This window comes from Acomys russatus, chromosome 1, assembly GCF_903995435.1.
Source record: "Acomys russatus chromosome 1, mAcoRus1.1, whole genome shotgun sequence".
Lineage (NCBI taxonomy): Eukaryota > Metazoa > Chordata > Mammalia > Rodentia > Muridae > Acomys > Acomys russatus.
In genome coordinates, this window is record NC_067137.1 from 5,315,691 (window position 1) to 5,337,800 (window position 22,110).

At 40.7% G+C, this 22,110-nt stretch overlaps 1 protein-coding gene and 1 non-coding gene across 3 annotated transcripts in view; one reads left to right on the forward strand and one right to left on the reverse strand.

Moving 5' to 3' along the window:
• Foxn2 (forkhead box N2) overlaps window positions 1-22,110 on the reverse strand; it is a 49,021-nt gene that overhangs the window by 16,910 nt on the left and 10,001 nt on the right. For both annotated transcript variants that reach the window (XM_051157914.1, XM_051157843.1), the window contains exons 2-3: window positions 5,722-6,272; window positions 444-538 (exon numbers count right to left, since the gene is read on the reverse strand). In XM_051157914.1, the coding sequence (XP_051013871.1) occupies window positions 444-538; window positions 5,722-6,258 (632 nt within the window). In that variant the 5' untranslated portion in view covers window positions 6,259-6,272. The remainder of the gene's footprint in view (window positions 1-443; window positions 539-5,721; window positions 6,273-22,110) is intronic.
• Window positions 9,451-9,555, forward strand: LOC127197622 (small nucleolar RNA U13). Its single transcript, XR_007831705.1, has one exon. It is a non-coding gene; the product is annotated as a small nucleolar RNA U13 (small nucleolar RNA).

The window sequence follows — 22,110 nt, forward strand, 5'->3', positions numbered from 1 at the left end:
GACAGGGTTTCTCTGTGTAGCCCTGGCTGTCCTGGACTCGCTTTGTACCCCAGGCTGGCCTTGGACTCTTGCACCCTGCCTCTGCCTCAGTGAGGCTGGGATTAAAGGTATGTACCACCACACCTGGCTGAATTTTAAGATTCTTAAGGATTCCATAGGAAAAAGAAATAAAATCGGATTTAAGGATATCATATAATGGCAAGAGTTAAATATAAGAAAGTGTAGAAAACTAAAGGTAGGGGAAGCTGTAAGAAAATACATTATAAAAACATTTTTCAGAGAACATAAAAACCTTCAAAGCATTATTTTCTAGAAAAAGAGCAATTAACCAAGAAGAAAATATCTTAGTTATACAATTAAATAAACACAGAAATAAAACAAGGCCCTACAACTTTGTTTTCTCCAGCTCCCAATATAAGTCTGAATCACACAAAGGCCCTTACGTTTGTGCAGAGGAAAAGGGCTGCTTCTTCAAGGCCTGCACCAGGCTGGGCTTATACTCTGGATCAACGCACCATAAGGAACCTTTTCCATTAACCTAGAAGAGAGGGTGCAAGAGTGAGCGCAGGGGAGAAAGCCTCCCACCTGCTGAGTGCATACCAAAGTGGAAGCAATCTGGGGATGCAGCCTAGTGGTACAGCGCCTGCCCAGCATCTGCTGCCACACCCATTCCTGCTTCCCCACCTCCTAAAACGTGCAAGTGAGCCTGCTGTACACAACTGATTGTAGTCACCATAAATTACATAAAACTTGCTCTAATCACAAGATGAGAGAGGTCAAACTTATTTATACCCAGGCTTAGAATTTATCTACTTATCTATGAGGAGACTGACACGCCAAGAATGGAGGAGTGGGAGGAAAACTTGCCTGAGTCAGCTCTCTCCTTTTACTGCCTGGATCCAAGCACTCAGAGTCAGGTCTCTCAGCCTCGGTAGCAAGTGCCTTTACCTTCTGAGCCACCTCGCTCACACTATGCTTTTTATATTGCAAAAATTATAAAATTTAAGTCTTACTTTACAACCACATTAACGAATCTTCGAAAAACAGTTAAATGTAGTTATTTCCTTTCCCCCTACTCCTTCCTTGTATAAAATCACATGTGACATAAGGTTTAATGCAATGATCTTCACATTGTTTCCATTTTCTACATTCTTTGTCACAGCAATATTAATATACTCGTGAGAGCTCTTATCTTTGAATACTATTTTATTTTTATAAAATGGCATGATGAACTATTGTTCAGTAAGTTTAAGAACTAGGGTCTGGGAGGCTGGAGAGATGGCCCAGCAGTTAGCGCTCCCAGCACGCACACCAGGAGGCGCCAAGCACACACAGCTCCAGTTCCAGGGGCTCTCCCACCGCTTCAGCCTGCTGGCACTTGCACACAGGTATGCATACTCACACACATAATATATAATTTTTTTAAAAAATCTTAAAACACCCAAGAAATTCATTACTACTTACTCTCTGGCCATATGAAAATGGACAAATCATTCAATCTGAGAGTCAGACCTCTTACATTTTACCTATAAAATATAGCTCCGAAGTCATTTCAGTGAGTTGTAATGAGATTCAGATAAAGTAATTTATAGCCAAGTGACACAGTTCAAAATAAATGAACATCCACTAGTTATTTTGAGATTGGCATAGAATGTTTACTGAATGCTGGTAGAAAGAAAGGTATTAATAATACTAACAATAAGAACAAACTACTAGGTGATCAACAGTAAGGGTTAAGACTAACGGTGAGGGGAAGCTGTGTATCTGGGAGAGTCCAAACAACAGGGTTGGTGGTGGTTCTGGGTATTTCGAGGCAGGGTTTCTCTGTGTAGCCTTGACTATTTGGACTCATGTTGTCGACCAGGCTGGTCTCGAACTCACAGAGATCCACATGCCTCTGCCTCCTCAATGCTGGATTACAGGTGTGCGTCAGCACAGCCAGCTGAACAGAACAGTTTTTTTCTTTTGTAATGGTGAAAACAGTGTCTATTTAGAACTAGCCAGCTGGGCTCAGTCCCAATCTTGTGGGCAACACCCAGAGCATCATACTGAGGCGGCAGCGAGCACACGCCTTCTTCCCGGTCAGGTCTTACCAGGGTGTTGGCTTTGGCCACATCAATGTCAGAGTTTCTTCACGGCCTGTTTGACCTGGTGCTTGTTAGCCTGGACATCCACAGTGAACACTAGTGTGTTGCTGTCCTCCATCTTCTTCATGGCTGACTGGGTGGTCAGGGGGAATCCGTCAAGCTTGTTTCTCCTGGGTGCACTCTTTCAGGGGTTTTGGGCTGGCTCAGGAGCAGCAGTTGGGCCATAGGAAAGTGGGTGTCATGGAAGCCTTTCAGCACTTCCCTCTTAGCCTTCAAGGCCTCCACTTTGGCTTTGGGAGGGAAGGCGCTTCCTTCTTAGCTTTCAGCGCCATCTTGGCAAAAAGCTGAACAAAACAGTTTTAAACCCCCTGGCAACTGAGACATGCAACAATGGGAAACACAGCTTGTCTTTCAACACACTCACACAGGGAGAATCGGCTGAGTTACCACACGAGGCATCGCTGGCACTGAGGGGTAAAGTACCACAGAAAAGCATCTGCACCAAGTGTGGTGTAATCCAAGTCCTTGGGAAGTGGAGGGAGGAGAATGGTCTTAACTTCAAGGCAGCTCGTTCTACACAGAGTTCTGTCCCAGCCAGCACTGTGTGTGCGCGTGGGCGCGCATGTGTATGTCTGTGTGTGCCCTGTCCTAAAAACTAATGGACAAAAATAACAAAAACCAAGCAACTGACAAGTTTTTCCAAGAAAGGTTAAGATTTGCAAATGGAGTTTTAGGTAGTGATAAAAGCCAACTTTGTTGTGTCAGTTAGAGAAAATGACAGACATGTTTTGACAAAAAACTAAATGCCAACATACATCATTTGTTTCAATTGGGTTTCATAAGCGTAAGTAATTTTTCATACACTGACCAACACAATTTTATCAGTAACTACCCAGAATCTACCCTGGTATTTCAGAATATCTCTTACACACTGTTTGGTTCAACTTTTGTTTTCAAATTCTATAGTAAGAAGTCTGAAAATTGTTTTTGACCACAGTTAAAAAAGAAAGAAAGAAAGAAAGAAAAAAAGCTGTTTCCTTGAAAGAGCAAATTGTAAAAACTGAGAACTTGCAGTTTCAGGCACTAAAGTACTCCGAGGATATTGTCACATAACAGTCTGGCACGGGTCGCCATGGCAGCAGTTCCTTTCACTGGGTCTATTCATGACAGTAACAAGAGCTAAAACTGTGTATTTGTTTATCTATATTTTAGAGTCTGTAAAAAGAATTTTTAACTAATTCTTAAATATTGTTTAGACAATAAAACACAAATGATACAAGTTTTATAAATATCATTTTAAAATAAAATCTGCCCGTGAGAGTCTGGATTCTGGCAGAATACAAAATATGCATTCTCCCATTTACTGTCAGGAATTTTAAAGCCATAAGGATAGTTTTAAAGGTTTTGTAGAAAGGAGTATATTAAGGGCTAAATTACAAAGATTGATCTTAATAAAAGTTTTAAATAATAAGTTCAGAGGAGACACACTGCTACTATGACGTTTTTGCCTTCTACATCGCTGTCTGTGGTTTCTCTGTGCAGCCTTGCTGTCCTAGAACTCATTTTGCTCACATGATGAACCCTGAGACTGGGCTGTTTACTGGAAAGACCTGTTTCTAGTTATGGTCTACTTCAGTCCTAGCACACATCTTTAATCCAAGAGCTTTCTGCTTGACTAAATAAAGTTAATCCTCGGTCAAGAGGCAGAGCAAGCAACCAGTCAACAGGAAGTGAACTTAGGAAAAAACCCAGAGTAAGAGGCAGCGAGGAGGGTGGACAGAGAGACGTACAGGAAGCAGAAAGGAGGGACACTCAGTCTGAGGGTTTCTGAGACTGTGTAGGGAAGAAGGCTTGTTCCTTTTGGGATGTCGGCTGAGGAGCAATAATGGTCAGCTAATATAACTCTAGATTAAACAATTAGTTGAAATTAGGTCTGGTCTTTAGGAGACTTGAGAGTCTTAGCATCCGGATCCTGTGTGAAGCCATGGACATGCTTGAGATCACACAAGGAAGCACTAAACTTAAAAGACAAAAGTGAAACAAAGCTATTCAAAAATTTTTAAAATGTTACTAGTAAGGAGGCTGGATATTGGTAGCACCCACCTTTAATTCCTGCACTGGAAGGCAGAACAGGAGGATATATGTAAGTGAGTTTCTACAGATATCTACAGAGTGAGCTCCAGGACAGCCAGGGCTACACAGAGAAACCCTGCATCAGAAAAACATTTTTTAAAAAGTTTATAGTAAAAAAGAAAAAAAAAATCCAGCTACGTATGAATGCAGTTTTATATATTTTACAAATCAAGGAAAAATGAATTTCTAAAGCTATTCTTACCTTATAATACAATATCAAAGTAAGTCAACTGATTTAGACATGAGGCAAGTATTACTCATCAACTGTTCAAACCCTACATCTTTATTAAAACTATACCCACATGCGGTACTAAGTGTAATTCTCTTTTGACAGAGAATCTAGATATGTTTAGGACAACAATGCACTATCATTCACAAATAAAGGAAACTCTTACCACACCCTTTACCTCAAAACTGATGCCTTAGAAACTTATGACATTCACTAGCCTTCACAGTATTCACTGAACCCTTCCACCTTACCTGCTTACATTTTTCATTCCTACAAAACATAATACCGCCTTCATATACTTCCTATAGCTATAGTAAACCTTTCCTATAACAGAGAAAAAATAAATTAAAAATAATTCTTGTCAGCCGGGCGTGGTGGCGCACACCTTTAATCCCAGGACTCGGGAAGCAGAGGCAGGCAGATCGCTGTGAGTTCGAGGCCAGCCTGGTCTACAAAGCGAGTCCAGGATGGCCAAGGCTACACAGAGAAACTTTGTCTCGAAACCCGCCCCCCCAAAATAATAATTCTTGTCATCTCCTTTGATGTAAATAAGCTACACATTCATTATAAATAGGACACACACACACACACACACACACACACACACACACACACACTAATACGGTTGGAGAAATCAGGACCGGGGGATCTACTCAATGGGGCTAGAGATGGCTGGTGGTTCTGGTAGCCACACGAGGCGGCTCACAAATGCCTTTCTTTTACTCTAGCTCTAGGGAATCTGACATCCTATTGTGGCTTCTGAAGACACTGTAATCATGAACTAACCCAGAAATACATAAACAATTAATAATAAATAAAATCTTTCAGGTGGTGGTGCATGCCCTTAATCCCAAGCAGAGGTAGAGGCAGGTGGATCTCTGTGAATTCTAGGCCAGCCTGGTCTACAGAGTGAGTTCTAGGACAGCCAGGGCTACACAGAGAAACCCTGTCTCAAACAACCAAAGACAGCCAGCTATCTATCTATCATCTATCTATCTATCTATCTATCTATCTATCTATCTATCTATCTATCTATCTTTTAAGAATGAGGCACACACCCCCCTCAAAAACACAAAGAAGCAACTAAGATGGTCTGGGGCGAGCACAGTGGTAGAGTACTTGTCTATAGGCTCAACCTTTTAAAGCATCATTAATTAAGGCAAATAAAGAAATAATTAACCACAAACTACAGACTTAGCTGTTTCCCTTTATTTTAAAGGACCTACATTTAAAGGACCCCCTCCACACAGAGAAATGTTTGTAAACACTGACCTTGCCGTGGCTTCTTTCCACTTTCTGAAAACATTTATTCAGGGATAGATTATGCCGAACAGAATTCTTCCAGCCTGTAGGTGCGGTGGCAAAGTACGGGAATCGATCCAGAATCCAGCTATAAATTTCTTTGACAGGCAAGCACTTATTTGGAGAGTGTTCAATTGCCATATAAATGAGAAGACTAAAGGAGTACGGGGGCTTTGACGTTTCTGACTGCTTTTCTGGGTTCTGGTAGCACAATGGTTCAAAGGTCGGCATGTCATCTCCCTCTATGTCATACAGTGGGCTGACCATTGGAAGACCTGCACTTCCAAGCCTGAGGTTTGTGAGCAGATTACTGCTCTCATGAAGCCAGTTCAAGTTTGTTAGCTCATCGTCCGCTGCGTCAGTGCCCACCAGCGTGGCCTTTGGCCTAGCAGCGCCCCCTGCTTCAGGCAAGCTTCCCATTTTGTAAATTTGACTCAGTCCTACAACCTTCTCGGCTCCAGGGGTCTCCGCTCTCTTATCTGGAGTCATTCCAACTACTGGACCCATTGACTCGTATAGTTCTGCAATGAAAGCACATCATCAATTAATATAAACCTTAAATTCTGGAAGAAGCAAATAAACATTTATATGCACATATCCAAATCAAGAAAAAGAGTGCAATTAATTATGTCGTAAGCAAATAAATGAACAAATATGCATATCTGGGGTCTTATTTGACGCAAGGTCTCTCTTTATAGTTTTGGCTGTCCTGGAACTCACTATGTAGACCAGGCTGTCCTCAAACTCAAGTGATCCTCCTACCTCTGCCTCCTGAGTGCTGAGAATAAAGGCGTGTGCCACCACACCCAGCTCCCCAAATAATATTTAAATACAATATAGTTTTGACAGTAATAATGCATACAAAGAAGCAGTTGCTTTATATTATTTGAAACAATAAATAAAACATAACTTTACTGCATCAGCTGTACGGGTGATAGTAGCAAAATTAAACAATATAGCTCAAATAGTAAAGTTTCCAGTTTACAATAACCAGTAGTAGCTATTATTAAACACAGTAGAGCTGGTGAGATAGCTCGATGGATAAACAGTGTTTATTCCAGATAGACAACTTGAGTTCAACTCCCAGAACCCATCAGATAGAAGAGCAAATGTCCAATTATTAGCTTTGGACCTCCACAGGTGCATGGTGACATGTATTATTTAGCTGTTTTCATACATAAATAAACTTAATGAACAGATTATATCATGACTTTAATTTATCCTAAGTATCTATGTTTTACTGTAATCATACATACTGCTCACTCTTTAAAATACTCAAATTTAAAACAATGTTTACACAATAATTCCAATTCCAAGTAAATCTTCAGATCTTAAATACTTACCATTTTAAAAAAAATTCTATGCCTAGAGAGATGGCTAAGTAAGGGAGCACTTGCTGCTCCTGTAGAAGACCTAGGTAAAAAAAAAATTCTCAGCACTCGCATGGCAACTCACAATCATCCATAACTCCAGTTCTAAAAAGCGCAAAGCCCTCTTCCAACTTCCTGGATAAAAGGCACAAGTTGCATATACATGCATGTGAGCAAAGCACTCAAACACATTCATGCGTATAAAATTAAAATAAAGCAAGCCAGTTGTTTTTATATATCATACCTAAGGGCAAGCATTTCTTTCCAGATTATTTTTAATTGAAATAAAGAATAGTTATGTAAAGTTGCACACACACACACATATATATATATATATATAGATTGTGGAATGATTAAAACAGACTAGTAAGGGACACAATGGTGCATTCCTATAACCTCACTATTCAGAAGGCAGAGCAAGATGAGAACTCAAGGTCCAAGGCCTGTTTGGTCTACATGGCGAGTTCTAAATTAGCCAGGACTATGCAATGATGTAATGAAGCCCTGGTGCAGCATAAACACACACACACACACACACACACACACACACACACACACACACACACACACACACACTCTCTCTCTCTCTCTCTCTCTCTCTCTCTCTCTCTCTCTCTCTCTGTGGTAGCAGCATGCAGTAGAGATCTAGAACTTACCCACCTGTGAGCCTGCGCCTTTGCACCCTCTGACTAGCACCCCTCCCCCTCCCTGCTGCTACAGTCTCTGGAAACTATCATTCTTTATTTCTTCTACAAGTTCACCAAAATAACATTTCTTATTTCCTAAATTCATTATCAGCTAAGTTAAATTCAGTATAAACTTGCTGTTTCCTTAAAAACAAAAACAATTAGTATTTTATTTAACCCTGAACTCAGAATCATCTCACCCTCAGCATGTCCTGTTATAGGAAGTTTGAACTGCCATTAAAAATACAAACAACCCCCCCCCCACACACACACACAAAAACCCCAGTTCCTGCCAGTTTACATGAAGATGTCTTGAACCTGTTCTACCCGCTGGTGCTATGTTAACTAGGAAGGGAAGAAGTACCAGCAGAACTTCATTTGCTTAGAGCACAGCTAACAGGCCACTTCAAGAACTATGCACTTATCTATTTGGATAGGGGAAGCTATAATTAAATTTCTCAATTAGTGATAACATCAGCCAATATTTTGAGGCCAGACACCATCTTGCTATATGCTATGTGTCAGTTAGCCATCAATTAAAGATGAGACCATTATGAACCTTATTTTATAGATGAGGAAAAGGACTCAGGCTAAGCATCCTGGCAAATATGTGAAAACAGAGTGAAATAGCTGGGCGTGGTGGCACACGCCTTTAGTCTCAGCACTCAGGAGGCAGAGGCAGGCGGATCGGTGTGAGTTTGAGGTCAGCCTGGTCTACAAAACAAGTCCAGGACAGCCAGGGCTACACAGAGAGACCCTGTCTCGAAAAACCAAAACAAACAAACAAACAACAACAAAACCTGAAAAGCAGACAAACAAACAAAACCCCACCAGAGTGAATACCAATGGAAGCAAACTCAGAACCAAAACTCTAGACACAATATAGCATGTAACAGTTAAAAACATCACCAATGAGTGCTTGTCTTTCCTGCATTCTCACAAGTGATAAAGCCAAAACTGCACAAAGATAAAAGTTTTCCTAACAAATCTCAAAAACAAGGCTGTTAAAATACTAAATAAATTCTGCTTATTCAAAGCCAGAATGTATGCAAACTTAAAAGCAAAAGGACAGGGTCTCAAATTCTATGTACACAAGTACGATCTTGAACTTCAGATTTGAGTTCTTGAATTACAGGCTTGTGCTGGAGCGTCCCCCCCCCCTCACTTCCCCCAGGTGATTGTCACCTTGAATTTGACATTAGCACTCATCTCTCATTCTTATCTTTTAAGACAGGGTTTTTCTGTGTAGCCCTGGCTCTCCTGGAACTCGCTCTGTAGACCAGGCTGGCCTTAAACTTCCTCTCTCACTCTTAAAACTATAACCCCGAACAAGATAAAATCAATTTACAATTTCATTTACAAAGATAATTCTGAAAGAAAAATAAGTAAATGAATTCATATATTTCTACCTAATAGTTAAACTCCAAGTCTAAGTTTGTCTCCTCTCCGCCCTCTATCTGTCTTAATATTTAATGAACTTGTTATCAAATTTAGGGGGTACAAGCTGTGACTCCTTTGCTACAGGTAGTATTAATGTAACAGGTACTCAAAAATCTCTTGACTAAATATTCTCAGAAATTTATTTAGATGGGGCATATATGGTTTTCTTCTGAAGTTCAAGTTTATAGAAATTCCTTTAATAGGTCCTTTTTTGGTTCATAAACATGATGACTGGTGTTCACACTATTATGATGTGTCCATACTTCAAACTTGTTACAATGCTGGCATATTACTATGTTGCTATGACCCTTTGGTTTAACAATTTAAAAGACCATTATCTGGGGATGGTATATAAGTAGTAGCAAATATGCTTTAGTGTTACAGGAAGTACATAGCAGGCAGAGTGGAAAACTCAAGATGACACTGAAGGCTGACATTTTCTTATTTCAAGATTGACAGTATTTTCAAGCAAAAACAACTGTTTTAAACGATCATTTTAGAGTACTAACAATCATTCCCTATCCAAGCACTAACTCTGACACAGCAGAAAGAAATAAGTGTCAATAGAAAAAAATATGTGAGACAATATTTAACTTCACTAACGATCAAGGCAATGACAAGCAGAACAAACGTGGTGTCACACATTATGCGGCACAGCCCGTGGTACATAAATATTAGTAATCAGAGTCAACATCTATTTCTGTCTAAAAAATATAAATTGTATCATGTCCATCTACAACCTTCCCATTTCCTTCTCCGTCTCCACAAATAGCGAAAGAATAATTAAAGCTGGGAAACTACTAGCTTGCACGTCCTGCCATAGAGAATGTGTAGTTACCGATTCAGTCTGCTATTCAATAGCCACTAAAATTGACTTTCCTAAAAACAGTAACTGAAATAAAACAACTTGTAAAACCTAGACGGAAGTGTGTTTTACAGCCATTTATACGGTTGACCTTTGTTAGTCTTTCCAGGTTTTCTTTAATGTATTTATTTTTACAGGTTAAGCTTGTGCGAGGTTCTTGAGAAAAATGCTGTGCTAGACTATTTTTACTTATAGTAGTTACAACACACACACACACACACACACACACACACACACAAACACACACAGAGCAACTCAGATTCATGACCAGAAAACTCCAGGCCTACACAAAAACCACCTCTTACATGGTTAGAACAGCCTATCGTAGCACAAAAGGCTTTTTTCTATAACATGAATCAATTCATCAATAGAGATACTTTTTGTTTTGAAATTATAAAGAAGACTCTACTCTTAAGGTTCCCACCTTCCTCACGATGCAGCATTTTTACTTTCTTATTCTGCTTGTTTCATGCACTGTATTGATGGTTGGGCTCTGGCAGTCGACAGGATCACTTAATAGAACCCTTCTTCCAATCCGTGGGATTTAGGCAACTTAAAATAATTTATTTCTTAAAACTTTTCAGTATTTTGTTATTAATGTAAAAAATAAAATTCCTGATTGTCAATTGTGCCAAGCACATTTCAGGCATAAAAGAATTCTGTAAAAAGAGCCACATAGTGGCTTACAACCACCTTTAAGGCTGGAGAGATGGCTCCACAGTTAAGAGCAGTGGCTGTTGTTCCAGAGGACCCAAGTGCAATTCCCAGTACCCCCCCATGGTACCACAGCACCATAATGCTGTAATTCCAGTTCTGGAGGATCTGACACTCTTACACAGACATACATGAAGGCAAACCACCAACACACATGAAATAAAAATAAGTAAGTTTAAAATATTTTTTTACAAATAAGTCTTAAAAAAAGACAACCTAAGGCAGGCCTGGTGGTACACCCTTTAATCCCAATACTCGGGAGGCAGAGGCAACCGAATTGATGTGAGTTTGAGGCCAGCCTGGTTTACAAAGTGAGTTCAGGATAGCCAAGACTACACAGAGAAACCCTGTCTAAAAACAAAACAAAACAAAACAACAAAAACAAACAAAAAAATGCTAAGAAATTTAGAAATAAAGGTTGAGCTTTTACTTATTATTACCATTCTCATTAACAAAAGATAAAGCAACAAATACAATATATGGTATAATGAAAACAGCTATTTCAAAATGTACAGAATTATATTCCTTCATACTGAACTCCTTAGCATCTACTGTCTTTTTTCAGAATTTTTCTCAAGTTACAAAATCCATCTATTATGACACTTATGGCTGGATATGATGGCACACACCTGTACCCCAGCACTTAAGTGGCACAGGCTGGAGGATCTCTTGACTGCCCCCATCTCCTGATCATGAAACTGTCTAAGACAGATCCCAAGTAATTTTTTTCTCTTATATAAGTTGCCTTGCTCGTGGTGTCTTTTCACAGCAACAGAACAGTGACTGTGACGGAGACCATAAGATGCCCCAGCTTTTCCTAGGGTTTTAACATTATACCTACAAACAATTTATTGTATATAATGTTCTGTCTGCATGTACATCTGCAGAACAGAAGAGGGCACCAGATCTCATTACAGAGAGTTGAGAGCCACATGTGGTTGCTGGGAATTGAACTCAGGGACCTTTAAAAGAGCAGCCAGTGCCCTTCACCTCTAAGCCATCTCTCCAGGCCAGCATTATAGTAGGCTCTCCGTTATAAATAGAACTCATTCCATAACATCCAATTTTGAGATTTGAAGATAGATTTAAAATCCCAAATGTAACAGCTGAAGAGATAGCTTAATGGTTAAGAGCATTTACTGCTCCTGGATCACAGTACCCACAAGGCAGCTCACAACCACCTGTAGATCTAGTTACAGGGGATCCAATGGCTCCTGAATGTGTGGACACACACACAAAGGCATACACATATATGCACAGAATAAATGAAATCTTTTAAATCCCAAATTTAACTGCAAAAAGATGTCCATTTGGCCATAATGCTACATGATGTCGTGTACCTAGGAGAACCGAGGAACTGCCGTCTCTTAGAGATGAAACTGCCCGGTCAGATCCAGGCGGCACGGCATGTGAGCCAAGGGCTCTGAACAACAACAAACGTGTGCGGCTGCCTTTCCAGTGAGGAGGAGGAGACAGACAGAGTCCTCATGGAGAGGCTGCTTCTGAGATGAGGGCAGGCCTTTCAACAGCACTAAAGCAGAGTCCACCTTTCAACAGTGCTAAAGCAGAGTCCACCAAAATTAAACAGAAAAAATATTAGTATGGCAGCTTCTGTCTAAATCTACTTTTCTTTCTCCCTAACTCCTTAACTCTCCCAGATACACTTTGTAACCTTGAGTATATATTCTACATCTATGTAAATAATTTGTGCACAATATGATAGTCCTATACGTTTTTCCAGCATAAATCTAAAAGCATGGGACAGTTGTTGGTTTCTTGGGGAAGTTACAATGATATAGTATTTGATAAAATAAAACACGAAATATTTCTAATAGTAAACAGCAAGCCAACTTGTTATTTTCTGTATAAAAAAACATAAACAATAAGAGACAGAGACAGACAGACAGACAGACAGACAGACAGACATCCTGCCTGCCTGGGCTTTTGAACTACTCCTTGACTTTTGTTTAAACCATCTGGGGTTTGTGTCAAGGCACTAAGTGGGACTTTAGTTGAAATATCCTTGCTAAAACTGGGAACAGCAGCCTGAATACTTCAAAACCCAGGAATGTGAGATGGCTGCATGTGGATATGGCAATGCTTTTCCGTCTAATAAGTACCTTGATGTCTACACAGCTGATTACTCTTTTCAGTGACATTCATCAAATTGCTAACCTATGTTGTACATCATAGTGCCACTTGCCTCTTGTTCATGTCCTGGTCATCCCTTTAACTAATTGGTTTAAGTTTTACTGAAGAACCAGCTTTTCACACTAAAGCTTAGTTTAAAATCTGGGAATACTGAAAGAATACATGTATTTATTTGTCTATAGGTTGTCGCATTCTTTGAAGCCAAGGGTAGATTTTACTAGTGAAGTTTATGTACTTAATGACTTCCAAAGCTAGTTTCAAGGCTATTAAAAAAAAGAGAGAGAGAAACTGTCAGGCATCAGTATAGTAATAATTATTCCTAAAGTATAGGCACTAGAGATGGCTCTGTAGTTAAAAGCACTTGCTGCTCTTCCAGAGGACACACCTGATCGCATGTGTAACTCCAGTTGGTATCAGGTACACATGTTACACAGACATACATGTAGACAGAACACCCACACACATAAAGTGTATGTATGTATGTATATATGTATGCATGCATGCATTTTTCACGACAGGGTTTCTCTGTATAGCCTTGGCTATCCTGGACTCACTATGTAGACGGCTGGCCTTGAACTCAGTTCACAAAGAGCCGCCTGCCTCTGCTTCCCAAGTGTTGGGATTAAAGGCGTGTACCACCACTGCCCAGCTTAAAGTAAAACTTTTAGATTAAAAAAAAAATGTTCCAAAGACTGGGCAAGAGGGTGCATGCTTTTAATCCCAGCACATGGGAGACAGCCTCTGAGTTTGAGGCTAGCCTGGCCTACAGAGCAAGTTCCAGGACAGCAAGAGCAGTTACACAGAGAAACCCTGTGTTGAAAAAAACAAAAATGAAATAAAATGTTCTTAAAATACAAACATTAAGAGCCATAAACACTATTAAGATCTATTTAAATTAGAGGGGGAAACCAACAACATTTAATTACAAGAAATCCGTGATTTACCTATAAATAATGACTTCAAAAAAACACAAGGATCTGGTAGTACATACGTACTTTTAATCTCTTTAAACCTCAAGATTCAGAAAGCAAGGTGAGTGGATCTCTGTAAGTTTCAGACTAGTTGGTGGTACATGCGGAGACCCTGTCTCACAAAGCCAACAGTAGCATCATGGGACCAGGGAGATAGCTCAGCAGTTATAACGCTCCTCTAGACAGCTGAGTCTGACCCCAGCACCCAGAGTGGGCAACTTACAACTGCTTTAACTCTGGCTTCAGGCAGAGGCAGGTGGATCTCTGTGAGTTCGAGGCCAGCCTGGTCTATCGAGTAAGTCTAGGACAGCAAAGGCTACACTGACAAACCCTGTCTTGAAAAAGCAAAACAAAAAACAAACAACAACAAAATAAACATTTAGAAATGTTTACCACAAAAACCCAATTGAATGAAAAGTACCTGCCACCCAACAAAGAAAGTGGATGCTTCTTTTCTTTTTTTAAATTGAAAACAAAACAATTTGAAAATGTTAACTATTATTTAAATTATGGGACTAGGGCTAGAGAGATGGCTTAGAGGTTAAGAGCACTGTTTTTCCTGAGGTCCTGAGTTCAATTCCCAGCAACCACATGGTGGCTCACAACCATCTATAATGAGATCTGCTGCCCTCTCTGGCAGGCAGGTGCACATGCAGGCAGAACATTGTATACATAATAAATTAATTAAAAATAAATAAATAAATTATGGGACTAATTTACTCTAGTGTTTAACCTAGACCACCAAAAATGTAGTATATCTAAATGGAAACTCCAGCACACAGGAACTCTGATAATACATCCCCAAATAAGATTTTCTTGCATTTCTGTGCTTTAAATTGTTTATAGCACACCTAACTCTAGTAACTGCTACTTCTGGTTTACATTTCAGCTTAAAAACTGTAAGCATGATTTAACATCCAGGCTAGGCAGAGGCCTTCTGCTACTCTCCCACAATTAAATAAAAAACTGCCATACTGGAAATGGCTTAAGCAGACTCAAGTTTCCATAAAGGCATAGCTGTGTTTTGTTTGCTGCTCTAATGTTTGCTGTATGATGAACCAAGGTTCTGCTATCACGTCATTTGGTATCTGAGAAACAGTATGATTTAGTTTTAATAGAGTAGTCTAAGGAATAATCGAAACTGAATTTCGGTGGTGCATGCTACTTTTTGTTACAGCACTGAGGAAACTGAAGCAGAAGTTTAGGATAGGCCGACATGACAAAGCAAGATGTCTTTAAACATACACACTCAAATTCAGCATTACCGGCTTTCCTGTAGATAAATGAACATGTGGGCATATATTACAGAGAGAATAGAACACCATGCTTATTGATAATAAGTATCATTTAAAAATCTTTTCTAAAGCTAACCCATGAGCTTTGTAACAACTGTATCGGATGTTTACTTTCACTGGGCTCTAACTTAAGTATGGAAACAGGGAGATCAAATGGCATGTGACTCACTGAGTGCCACTACAGAGCCCACACTCAGTTCTGTCGTGGTGCCATCTGCTTTCACTGCTTCATCAGTGCAAAAGGATGGGGAAAGTACTTGCTGTCATCCATATACAAAACTCAGTATTACACCCCTTAGGATAATGCTCCTCTCTCTACCTGAAATAAATTCAAACTATATTAAAGTAGTTACTGGTCACTTTTATGTACCCTTGCAACTACAGCTCTTAACATCAGGATTATCTACTTCCCCCACTGTGGTGGTCTGAATAGGAATGGCCCCACAGATTCATGTGTGTGCATGCTTGGCCATAGGGAGTGGCATTGAAGTGTATCACTGTGGAGGTGGGCTTTGAGGTCTTAAATGTTCAAGCTAGGATCAGTGTGCAATACATTCCGTCTCCTTCTGTTGCCTTTGGATCAAGATGTAAACTCTTGGATCTTCCAGCACCATGTCTACCTACAGGCTCTCATGGTTCCCGCCATGATGATAATAGATTAAATAAGTCTCTGAACTATAAGCCAGCCCCAATTAAATGTTGTCCTTTATAAGAGTTGTCTTTAAAAAAAAAATAGTTGTGTTGGTCATGATGTCTCTTCATAGCAATGGAAACCCTAAGACAGAAGTTGGTACCAGGAGTGGGGTATTGCTACAATAGGCCAGAACACACTTTTGTTTGAAGGATTGTGGGTTTGGGAATTTGGATTAGGAAAGCAGTGGAATGCTTTAAGTGGGGCTTAACAGGCCATACCAGAAGAAACGTGGAAGACAGTACTGAGGGTAATTTGAACGGTGGGGGCCCTGCTCAAGAGGCTTTTGTTGTAGAAAATTTTGGTTATAAGTATATGTAATTGTAGTGGTTACTATTTATTCCACTATAATACAAAAAAAAAAAAAAAAAAAAAAAAAAAAGACACAGACACCTGTTGATTTTAATATGCCTTAACTCTGGGGCTGGGCAGAAACTAAGCCCCTACGCCATCTTCACCTCCAAGGCCCACATTCCATCCCACTTGCTTTAGTGATCCCTGGTTGGGCTACTCCCCATTCAGTATCCCATAAATACTCGCCCGTTTCTCATCTGTGCTGCTTTCCTCCGTCACGGATACTCAGAGCAGGCTCCTCCTGGCCATGTGCTATTGGTTCACACTACTCCAGGGTGACTCCGCCTCCGCTCCTCTCCCACGATCGTCTGTCCTCCAAGCCCTCAAACCTTCACTCTGCCTACCTCACTTCTGCCCTACCCAGGTATTCAGGCAAGGTTATATAGCATCACTTTGGTGTATGTGAGGGTCTGCTCATTGAACAGGAAGAATCTCAAAGGAAAAGCAACTAATTTAATACAAAGCACCAGACCATCCCAAAACAATTCCCCCCTTTTGTCTAATTATGGATCTCATGCTATTCACACCCTTACAAATCTTATTTTACCACAGCTTAACGCCAATTAAAGCCCAAGCTTAAAGTTTAAAAACTTCCAGGTCAAAAATGAGTCTCCGACGCATCTCTGTAAGAGAGACTCTTCGGCACAGGCAGCTGCTGCAGGGTTCTACCCAACACCTGCCCAGAAGACACAAGCCTCTTTTCAAACTTTAGCTGCTGGAAAGTTGTGTGCATGTGCGGAGGCAGCGCAACCTTGCTCTGTTGCATACACACTACCATGGCACACATGCTTCCACAGACCTCACAGACATGGAAGCTATTATCGTTGGGCTCTCACAAGATGGCGCTGAAGAAGGAGAATCAAACAACTGATAAACACAGAGCTGACAGGAACAACCCCTGCTCAGCTCACAGAGTGGCTCCTGGGAAAACATCTTAGAGACAACAGCCTAGTTTGGGTCTACACACAGGATGGAACTTGAGGAACTCAGACTAGGACAAAATGAACAATTAATTTATGCACTGAGCAGCCTACTGGTCTTCTTGGTATAGACTTCCAAGGGAACTGATAGGTACTCAGACTAGCACAAAAATAATTTTATAATTTAATTAAAATAATTTAATTGATTAAATACATGCCTTTGATCCCAAAACTTGGGAAGAAAGGATAATAGATCCCTTATGAACTCAATACCAGCCTTACCTATAGAACAAATCCAGGGCAACCCAGGCTATACAAAGAAACCCTTTCTCAATAAAAATATAATTATATCCATAAAAGAGTATATTTTAACTCTATACACTCTTGTTCTGATTTATCAACATAAAGATGTTTGTATATTCAGTGATAATATTATTCATCCCTTTGAGAGAAATCAAAATATAGCAGACCAGGATAAGAATTAGACTGCTGAACTAGATCATTCTATAGTTATGATGGCTTCAAACTAGACAACAAAAGCTATGCTATTTTGGGAGAGGGGCCTTATGATTCTGTTAACAGGAAAAGGAAAAAGGCTTTGGACTCTATCCAAAATAATAAGGATGAGATGAGACAGAGGAAGAGCCCCTGAATGTCTTGACCACACATGAGAAGAAAGAAATCAGAAGACCAAACAGCACAATTAATACAATTTGCTGATCCCTCCACATGGGAAGAGATTGGATGGGACATATAATGTCTCCAGCAAGAACTTCAACTATACAATAGCCAATAAATCTTGTTGGCTACAAAATCCTCAAAACTTGCCAGGCATGGTGGCACACACCTTGGTAGGCAGAGGCAGATGGATCACTGTGAGTTCGAGGCCAGCCTGGTCTACAAAGTGAGTCCAGGATAGCCAGAGTTGTTACACAGAGGAACTCTGTCTAGAAAAAGCAAAAAGCTTCAAATCTTATCATGCCATTCCATTAAATGGCATAGATAAAATTAGTTTACAGTAGTATACAAATCCAGACTGGCTCAAAGGAAGACAGGTGCCACTCTTCTGCTTATACAAAGAGCAGAGAACCATCCTTAACTGATGCATCCTGCGCATCTCATGCATTTACAATTTTAGGACTGTACGCTATTTGTGAGAAATTATGATTTCAGAACAAAAGAATAAAACACCAGTGACACTTGATCGAACCTGACAGGATTCATCCTGGAAGATGCTGACACACTGACACAAGATATTCTAGTCTCATGCTGAAACTTTTCAGGCTCATCAAAGTCCTGTTTGGGACAGTCTGAATGGCTAGCCCAGGTGGGATCAGCAGCTCTCCTTGACGCTGTCCTGGAAGCGCTCTGAGGACCAAGTGAGGCAGTCGGAGGCAGAGCAATGTAGGATGCTGGAATCTTAGCATGTGTCCTAGGGGCCATTCTTGTGATGGTTTTGTAACGAATGTGGCTGCATTTTGCGCTTGTCTGAAGAGTCTGCCTGAGGCTAAGGGAGGGAGGGGACTGTGGTGATTTACACAGGTTTGGCGCCCCCTCCCCCCAGATTTACTTGTTTGAATGCTTGGCCATAGGGAGTGGCGCTGTTAGGTGTGCCTTGCTACAGGTAGCGCTGCTGTGCAGGCAGGCTCTTGAGGTCTAAAGCTACACTCCTGCTGCCTTCAGACAAAGACGTACAACTCTCAGCTCCTTCTCCAGCACCGTGTCTGCCTGTGTGCGCCATGCTTCCTGCCATGATAATGGAGTAAACGTCTGAAACTATAAACCAAGCCAGGTGTGGTGGCGCATGCCTGTTATCCCAGCACTCAGAGAGACAGAGCAGGCAAGATAGGATCTCTTCGAGTTCTAGGCCAGCCGGGTCTACATAATGAGTCCAGGACAGCCAAGGCTACAGAGAAACTCTTGTCTTGAAAAACCAAAAAAGAAAAAGAAAACAAAAAACAAAAACAAAACTGCAAGCCAGCCCCAATGAAATGTTTCCTTTATAAGAGTTGCCATGGTCATGGTGTCTCTTCACAGCAATAGAACCCTAACTGAGACACTATCTTTATAGGCCCCAGCCTAACAGTTGGGCATCGTGGCACATACCTGTGGCACTGAAGTAGAGGCAAGATAGTGGTTGAAGGCCAGCCTGGGCCACATGAGACACGGTGCTGGGGAGATGGCTCAGCAGGAAAGAATGGTGACTATGCAAGCATGAAGACCTGAGTTCAAATCCCTAGTTTTCAAGTAAAAAAAGCCTGGTATGGCCACACATGCCTGTAACCTCAGGACTGTGTGGAGCAGCCTGTGAGTCACAGAATGACTCAATAAGGCAGAAAACAATAGTATGTGATATCCAACACCCTCTTTTGGCATGTAGAGACCAGTACACACATCCACATCTATCACAGAAGCCTAACAATGGCAGGTCCTCCTTAAAAAGTCCTACCCTAACAACTACTTTCTTCTTCCTCTTTTGTTGTTGTTGTTTTGTTTTGTTTTAGGTTTTTCAAGACAAGGTTTCTTTGTGTAGTTCTGACTGTCCTGAACTCATTTTGTAGACCAGGCTGGTCTCAAACTCAGAGATCTGCCTGCATCTGCCTCCCAAGTGCTGGGGTTAAAGGTGTGAGCCACCACCGCCAGACCCCTATCCCAACTTTTACTATATTTCTCTAGTGGTTGTTAGTGTAAGTAGTTCAAAATATAGACACTGGATTATTTATAAACACTAACGTTCTATACCCTATATGGTATTTAATTCAGAGGAAGTCAAACAAATTGCTATCCAGAGAAAGAAAACTGGAAACAACAGACTCAAAATCCGTAAGCATAATCCCTGAGGTATAACCCGCCTTTGCCTTGCTGTCCAGCCAGGTGAGAAGCACAGAGGGAAAAGTATACCCAAGTTTATGTGACTCTCAGCTGTGTCTCAGTTAAACAGAGGAGACATGTTAATCAGCTGTGAAGCAACAGTCACAACTGAAAGTCTCCACAGTATTCACTGAGCAATTTGCCGTCCAAGTATAGAACATAACATGTGCTGCCAATCCCCATTCTGCCTTGTGATGACACTTGATAATATTTTGTTCTCTGTTAGGACATATTCTGGTCAAGGTTTCTTATGCTTTATTTTGTCAGAGCCCTGACCTCAGGAGACAAATGCTCTACCACAGAACTGTACTGCTATAACACTTGGAAAATTTTATCAAAAACAAAAATTAAGAAAAAAGATAGAAGAAAAAACAGGTAAGATAGGGCATTAGGACATATTACTTTCAAATAGAACTGGGCCCTCCCAAAATAGCTCCGGGGTAAAGGTACTTTCCTTCAGAGCCAGGTCACTTTAGATCCCCCTGCCCCCTGAGGAAAGCCCATCCCTCCTCCTCACATTCCCTCGGTACAATGACTCTTAGTTGAATCTATATCTAAGAATGTCTATATTCCCTTTTTTTTTCAATTGTGGCACTGGGGACAGAATCCAGAAGACTGATGCCACACCTGTGTATAGACAGCTGGTGTGTGTGTGTGTGTGTGTGTCTCAAGCATCTGACATGTTAAGTAATCTTCACTTTATACAATTTAACCTCTTCTTCTGAACATAGAAAGACCTCTCCATTGAGAGGACTTACTACAAAGAGAACTTAGTAGTTGAGAGCACAGGCTGCTCTTAGGACACCCATGTCAAGTGTGACCCCAGCTCCAGGACATCTGAAACCCCTCTCCGGCCTCTGCAGGAATGCACAGACATGTGCACACACTCAAAAACGTACACATAAAATGCTTTTTTCTTTTAATTAAATGAATTCTAAAGCTAGGCAATGGTGGTACATGCCTTTAACCCCAGCACTTGGAAAGTAGTGACAGGCAGATCTGCGTTCAAAGCCAGGCTTACATACAGAGTAAGTTCCAGAACAGCCAGCACTACAGAGAGAAATGCTGTCTCGAAGAAAACATAACAATATTAAACAAAGAACCCAAACACAAACAACAATAACAGCAAGAACAAAATAAAACAAAGGAACTCTCCACTAGCTTTCTGATAACCTAATTCATTTCTAAACTATCTTTTACTTATCTTTAAAGATTTATCTCATTTGTAGTTATGCCTCTGTGTGAATATGTGCATGTGTACTGACGTGGATGGAGGCCTGAGGCATCAGATCCCTGCATGAGAAGTTACAGGCAGCTATGGCACACCGGAGGTGGGTGCTGGGAATTAAATTTGGGCTCTCTGTAGTAGTAGTAAGTGCTCTTAATCATTGAGCCATCTTTCAGCCCTCCGTTATTTACTTTAAGACAGCGTCTCACTACACTGTTCTGACTGGGTGGCTTCCAACTCCTGGACGTGTGGTCTTCCTGCTTCACCATCTCAAGTATCTACGAGTATGTGCAAACATGTCTCTAATCTCTAAATAAATAATCTCTAAATAAAAAAAACCCAAAAGTTCCCCAAACAGTAGCCCATCAGTGTTGAGCTATTTAAATCCAGTTATTTCTCTGTAAGTCTAGAGTGTAGTTAGCTCTGTACCATGAGGCTAGCTACACAGTACTGATTAAGAATGTCAGCCAAGGAAGTCTCTCCAACAAAACAATCCTAGGGTCGCCCCATGCTTCCAAAGAACCTTTACTGGATCTTTAAATGCTAGCTTAACTAAGAAGAAACAGAAGGGGGGGGGGCTTTTTGATATGTAAATTACTATAAAAATTAATTAGTAATAATTTTAGGGGAAAAAAAGGATTTGTAATGTAATCATTACAAAAGTTAAAATGATCCTAGAAGCCAGGCGTGGTGGTGCACACCTTTAATCTCAGCACCCGGGAGGCAGAGGCAGGCGGATTTCTGCCTGGTCCACAAAGTGAGTCCAGGGCAGCCAAGGCTACACAGAGAGACCCTCCCTGTCT